We start from the raw sequence: 7,159 nt of genomic DNA, 5'->3' as shown, positions 1-7,159 counted from the left end.
ATGAAGTATTGTTTTATTTTGTCTAATTCATCGTTAATTTTATCTGGTGAGCATAGTTTTATCCCTGTGTTTATTTGGTTTCTTAGCTAATGCATGTTGTTTTCAAAACCTTTCTTTTAAGGTGGCAAAACAGTTAAAAAAGAAAAGCTAAGGGTAACGTTTCTTTTTTTTCTGACAAATTTTCATATTAGTCATGTTTTTAACTCTTCTTTGGCGTTATTTATGATCATATTACAGAACTTGTTTTAAGCCTTTTGACTGTAGATGTTTAAGACTCGCAACGTACGTAAATTAATATGTACATTTATTTATACACATACTTTTTATGTTTAAAATACTTACTTTAAAATATGTATCTATACGCGTGTACTTAAAGCAGTGTTCCAAAGTTTAATGAATATTTTTGCTCTGTTTATTGTTCCCTGATGAGACTTCGGTAAGATGGCCGAAAGCTCGCAGTAAATGTATTTTAGTGTATAGAAAGGTCCGTGTATAATCCCACATACCTTTTGATTGTTATTAGCAATTGAATATACATTTTAATTAAATAAACATATACAATGTTTTTGTAGCAGCGCCCCGATGGGACAGTGGTAAATGTACGAATTTTCAATGCCATTATACTAGGTTCGATTTCCCTTAGTGGTCATAATGTGATCCAGTTTTGCAAACAATTGTTATAGTGGTTCTTTCATGAGCACTATGATTAAAACTTTTGACATTCAATACTTTTTTATTTTATGTTATTTCTATTATAAAAATAATTTTACATTAATATACGAATTTAGGACTAAACTAACTATTACTGGTTTTGGAGTGAGGTCACCTAACTGATGAAACAATACCATATTTATAAGTAATACGTGCCAAACTTTGGATCCAAAAAATTAATAAGAACATTGAAAGAACAAATTAGCTACACATCTCACCATGTGGATTTTTATGTTTGTTTATATTGAATATATAATTTGGGTTTTAAATATGAGTCAGAATATATATTTTAATATGCAAGGCGACACTAATAAAAATGAACATTTATGGTGCATTTATAAGTAATAAGTATTTCTTTTCTCATCTTGTTTTATGCGCCCTCTAACGGTCAACAAAAGATATACAAAATAAATCGAAAAAGATATTTAAAAACAATGTTGGTTGTGCTATAAAACATTAAATCAACCAACCAACCAACCCAACTTGTTTTTAAATATCTTTTTCAATTTATTTTGTATATTTTTGTTTTAGATTGTTAGAGGGCGCATGAAAGCAACGAAGCGTCATAGCGGTTTCTTAGTTCGTGTATTCTTCTGTTATTGTTCTACATGTGCCGGTAGTTTAAATTTTATTGTTTGACATTTAACAGTTAGGCTTTGTGGTGACCAGTGTTATTGATGTGAGTCATAAATATTAACAGTAGATATTTTGACAGGATGTATTTGTTTACATTATTAGTAGTTTTAATTTAAAATTTTATAAACTTTTTTCTTTGTTTACTCTTACCGTATGAGTATTATTTGAGTCAGGCTAAATTAGATTTTAGTTTTAGATTCAGTTAAATTCTAAACATCAGTGATGTACAGAATTTATATTAGGTTTTTACTTTAAGTGAAGTGTATTCTAAGATTTTAATTTTAGCTCCTGGTTACTGACATGCAACGTAATTACGAATTCTCTATGATACCTCACTGTTACTTGTAAGTTGGGATTATATTTGTATATCTGTGTGTAAGATTCACTATTCATCTTTTCTATTTCAAAAGGTTTTGAGTGACTCCAGATCACGAAAACTAAACAACATGGTTAGCGTTGCTCAGCATCTATCAGAAATCGCTGTAAGTATCTACAAATGAACAGGTGCTGATATACTTTTATATGCTAGCATGACACTTCTTAACGTGAATTATATAGAAAAAACAAACAAACAGACATTTGGAAGTGTGATAAGTGAAAAATGGTGTTTGAATTATTTTTATCTGAAAATAATGTTATGTCTTTCTGCTTATTTCAAGTGATACTGTTTAAGACACCATGAATTAGAAAAGTTTTCTCAATGGATGGTCTTGTTTGGCAAATGTTCAGTAACCAAGCCCTCAACTATTGCAGTTGTAATGTGTGGAAAGCTTGCCTTATTAGTGTCATTTTACCCGACATTGTTAAATATGTTAATACTTTAATACCCATATCAATTTGGTTTATGTAATAAAACGAGTCATCTTCAACTAAGACAGCTTTAATTTTTTGTAGGGTGATTGGCCTTTAGAATAGGTTGCCTTTAAATGTAGTTTGTGCTATTAATTTAAGGGAAGAATTGTCAAATGTTTCAGTGATAAATGGTGACTTTGAATGTTTTTCTTTTCTAGAATTTAGTGTAGCAGATGAAATGGTGCAGTTGGACAAATGGTTCCTTTGTTATCTTTGAATTACACAGTTTCAGTTAGTTCAAATTAGATCATTGTTTAGTTTTAAAGTGCAAAGACAGTATGATTTATATATAAAGTTAAACTGACTTTGTAAGCTTTCTTTAATTTTGTTCATCAGAATTTTTTAATGTGACGTTGGTGACCAGTATGGTATTTGTTTGGTTTTTATAAGAATTATTTCTTACTTTAAGTACATGTAGGGACTTGAGTATATGTTTCTGTTTGTTTTTTCAGTGTTGCATATTGAGAAGTTTTGTTACTTATTTCTCTTATAGGCAGCTAGCGACAGTGACGAAGTTCCTGTTTTGTCAACCTCACAAGAACCACCTGATCATGCCCCACACCAGGCATATTCTATACTAATCACAATTTTGCAGTTACTAAGTGTTGTAAGTCATTTATTTTTTTAATACGAAAGTAAACTAGTAATGTTAGAAAGAGCTAGGTGGCTAGTTCTATAAAAGTAATTTATTTAATTTAAAATGAAAACAGATTCTACGACACATGGTGGGCACAGTCCAGGTAGTCCTGTGACTAAAGAAGAAAAAATTCCTCTTTGGGGTTTCTGGTAAGAAGAGTGTAGAATGTGGCTCATTAAATAGTACAGCAGACAAAACAAGCTGGATTGTATCCTGCAGTGCCCCACTTAAAGTGCTGTCTGTATCAACCAGTGTTTGTGAAATGTTGAATCTGATTACGTGTTGCAGCTAAGCTGAGAAAGTGCGTTGATCAAAAGTTTGTATGATGTTACAGTACTATGAAGCTTGTCATAAGTGTAACTGTGAATTTCCAGTGAACAAGTACAGTAGCACTTGGGCTGTACTCTATGTGTTGAAACTAAACTTGTTATCAAGGTTATGGTGTTAGAATATCACACAAAGTACCAATTCACAGACGAGACTTTGGTCTAGCTAAACTAAAGGCTCATAAGTGAAACTTGTGATTTTGATGAATGTTAGACCTTAGAATACATTCTCTGAAACCACTCATTGATTTAATTCTAATACAGCATTGTTATACTTGCACGAGTCTTGTGTTTAAATAAACATTGGTTGTATTTTCAGTACTGCTTTGAAACTAGGTTTCTCAACCTCTTTTGCTGCCTAAAGATTTTTATAATGCTAGGGAAAAGTGACAAGACTCTCCAGTGTCACAATAAAATTTGTATGGAAAACACAAATGTGTGTGTTTTATAGAGATGTCATTCTTACCATTGATGTGAAGTAACATGAAACACGGTACTGTTTTGTTTAGACATGTAATGTACCCTTATGAGACACAAATTGACATTGGTGGCTCCATGAAGTGTTTTCGTAAGTACTATGGTTAAAAACTTAGATTGTGTCCAGCTAGAGAAGTGAGAACTTTACGGTGAGAATAGCTCTGGAACAACATTGTTACACAATGGGGTTTTATTAGACTTATTAAAGTAAACAACTATCATAAAACTGTCTGAAGATCTGTATTTCAGAATGGCTGGTGTGGATTTGAACACTTTTATTAATAAAGCAGAGAGCAACGTTTCGACCTGAAGATGACCTAGAAAGGTCACAACATTGTTCTCTGCTTTATTAATAAAAATTAGTAAACCCATACCAGTTGTTCAGATATATATTTTTTTTCCAAGTGGGGTGGGGGGTCTCGTCATCACAAATGTCTGAAGATTTGGTGCAACACTTCTTGGTGTGAAATGGTTCTGGTAAAGTGGGATGTAATTATTTATATTTTCTATAGCATTATAATGTCTCCAAGTCATTGTTACATACCCTCATGCAGTTATGTCATTTAATTTGTAGAAACTTGTAATATTGTGTGACATTCTGATTTTTGTTATCTCTATCTCTTCAGCACAAAATGAACAAAATAGATAAGAAAGCAGAAGGCTGCAGATGTCTGGTGTGTTTGTTTTTAAGTTGTACTGTAGTACTTTGTACCATTGTAAAGATTGTTCATTATGTATGTAGTTCATGGGTTTCAGTTGTACTGCAGTACTTTGTACCATTGTAAAGATTGTTCATTCTGTATGTAGTTCATGGGTTTAAGTTGTACTGTAGCACTTTGTACCATTGTAAAGATTGTTCATTCTGTATGTAGTTCATGGGTTTAAGTTGTACTGTAGCACTTTGTACCATTGTAAAGATTGTTCATTGTGTATGTAGTTCATGGGTTTAAGTTGTGCTGTAGTACTTTGTACCATTGTAAAGATTCTCCATTATGTACGTAGTTCATGGGTTTCAGTTGTACTGTAGTACTTTGTACCATTGTAAAGATTGTTCATTGTGTATGTAGTTCATGGGTTTAAGTTGTACTGTAGCACTTTGTACCATTGTAAAGATTGTTCATTCTGTATGTAGTTCATGGGTTTAAGTTGTACTGTAGCACTTTGTACCATTGTAAAGATTGTTCATTGTGTATGTAGTTCATGGGTTTAAGTTGTACTGTAGTACTTTGTACCATTGTAAAGATTGTTCATTATGTATGTAGTTCATGGGTTTAAGTTGTACTGCAGTACTTTGTACCATTGTAAAGATTGTTCATTATGTATGTAGTTCATGGGTTTAAGTTGTACTGCAGTACTTTGTACCATTGTAAAGATTATTCATTCTGTATGTAGTTCATGGGTTTAAGTTGTACTGTAGTACTTTGTACCATTGTAAAGATTGTTCATTATGTATGTAGTTCATGGGTTGTACTTTGACATCTTTATAGTATCCTCAGTTGAGGACATTATTAATTTTTCCATTGTGACATGTGATTTTTTTATGTCTTTGCAGTTGTATGTACTTTTACTGTTTAAGAAATTAGTGTTGGTTAAATTTTTATATTTCTTACCGGGCAAACGTCTCTGTAAAAAAACAAACAACTTTGGAGTTATTTAAAGTTGATAGTGTAACCTGTTGGTTTCTAAACCCTTACTTCATCCTACAGTCATACAACGTAGGAGATATTTAAAGTTGATAGTGTAACCTGTTGGTTTCTAAGCCCTTACTTCATCCTTCCTAAAGTTGATAGTGTAACCTGTTGGTTTCTAAACCCTAACCTCATCCTACTGTCATATGTAAGTTCAAACTTTGTGCATCAAGACATCTACCATCATTATAGTACATGAAGATGTTAGGAGTCCTAACTCAAAGTACAGGATGTCCACAAAACTTGTAGAATCATTTCTCAACCAAATTTAATCAGAATAGAATTATTTACATATAGTTAAAATGTTTTTATTTTTGCAATGAAAAGGAATTTGAAGCCAGTGATTGTTTATGACATAATCTTTGTACCCTCTTTGGGTGATGCATTGAATAAATCAAACATATTGGTTTAAAAATCTGTTTTATAATATATTTGTATCTGTTGCTTTAGCTTATCTTTGTTTGGCATCTTCCAGAATATTTATTTTTGATACTTCTGAACTCATACCCAAAGGATGTAATACGTGAAATCAGTTAAGTTCATTTTAATTCACGTGTGATTAAGATATGGGGTTTTATTGAGTTAGTAAGACCAGATAAAAGGTACAAGTTTGAAAAGGTACCACTGCAATATTCAACACCATTGTTGTGAAGTTAAACTATGGCCTTCCAAATACCTCTGCATTTTGGAACCAAGAAATATTAGAAATTGTACAAAAGATTTTAAGAGAAATGTAGTTCCATGATATATTGAAATATATTCGAGTTAGTTTTTTAGTTCTTTTCAACTGGTGTGAACTTGGATTTTAAAACTCTAATTTTGTGTACATTTTTTTTCTCTTCTAGGTTGCATTGGTAGCCATGTCATTTTTTCTTCCAGGAATTTGCACATCTGAAGACTTGTGTGGAGTCGAACCATATTTCTTACTCATTTATTGCCATGTGGTCCTTTGGTTCTTCTGCTTTCTAGGTGACCTCTACTTACAGTATTACCATAATGTGCTCTATTGTTTTGGCCACATCCATTTTTATCAGGCCACCAAGTTTCTGAGGAGAATTGTAGTGTATGTTTATTCAGCAGGTCAGTGTGTGTTTATGTTTAAAGAGAGAATTTGTTGTTGAGATAAAAGATTATTTATGTTTTATACTGACTGTATGCAAGATGACGGTAGTTTAGTCACGTGGAACATGTTATTACATGTGTAAGATGACGGTAGTTTAGTCACATGGAACTTGTTATTACATGTGTAAGATGACGGTAGTTTAGTCACGTGGAACTTGTTATTACATATGCAAGATGACGGTAGTTTAGTCACGTGGAACATGTTATTACATGTGTAAGATGACGGTAGTTTAGTCACGTAGAACTTGTTATTACATATGCAAGATGACGGTAGTTTAGTCACGTGGAACATGTTATTACATGTGTAAGATGACAGTAGTTTAGTCACGTGGAACATGTTATTACATGTGTAAGATGACGGTAGTTTAGTCACGTGGAACATGTTATTACATGTGTAAGATGACGGTAGTTTAGTCATGTGGAACATGTTATTACATGTGTAAGATGACGGTAGTTTAGTCAAGTGGAACATGTTATTACATGTGTAAGATGACGGTAGTTTAGTCACGTGGAACATGTTATTACATGTGTAAGATGACTGTGGTTTAGTCACTTGGAACTTGTTATTACTTATAACTTGTGACTGGTAGGTATATTACAGTGCCTTTTGTCTTTCATCAAATACAAAAACACATTAAAATTTATACTTGTATGTGCTGTATCACTGAGTAGATTGTTGTATCTGGTGTTATTTTGGACACCCGTATTTC

At 32.3% G+C, this 7,159-nt stretch overlaps 1 protein-coding gene across 2 annotated transcripts in view; it reads left to right on the top strand.

Annotated features, from left to right (window-relative positions):
• The first annotated feature begins 1,234 nt into the window (after positions 1 to 1,234).
• Positions 1,235 to 7,159, top strand: part of LOC143258535 (transmembrane protein 192-like) — a 10,517-nt gene continuing 4,592 nt past the window's right edge. The window contains exons 1-4 of one of the 2 annotated variants that reach the window (XM_076517653.1): positions 1,235 to 1,390; positions 1,758 to 1,829; positions 2,693 to 2,806; positions 6,173 to 6,407. In XM_076517653.1, coding sequence (XP_076373768.1) covers positions 1,794 to 1,829; positions 2,693 to 2,806; positions 6,173 to 6,407 — 385 coding nt within the window. In that variant the 5' untranslated portion in view covers positions 1,235 to 1,390; positions 1,758 to 1,793. The remainder of the gene's footprint in view (positions 1,391 to 1,757; positions 1,830 to 2,692; positions 2,807 to 6,172; positions 6,408 to 7,159) is intronic. The other variant, XM_076517662.1, reaches the window with a different exon arrangement.

The sequence above is a fragment of the Tachypleus tridentatus genome, chromosome 1, assembly GCF_004210375.1.
Source record: "Tachypleus tridentatus isolate NWPU-2018 chromosome 1, ASM421037v1, whole genome shotgun sequence".
NCBI lineage: Eukaryota > Metazoa > Arthropoda > Merostomata > Xiphosura > Limulidae > Tachypleus > Tachypleus tridentatus.
The sequence above is the reverse complement of the archived record's forward strand: the minus strand, read 5'-3'. Positions and strand labels throughout refer to the sequence as shown.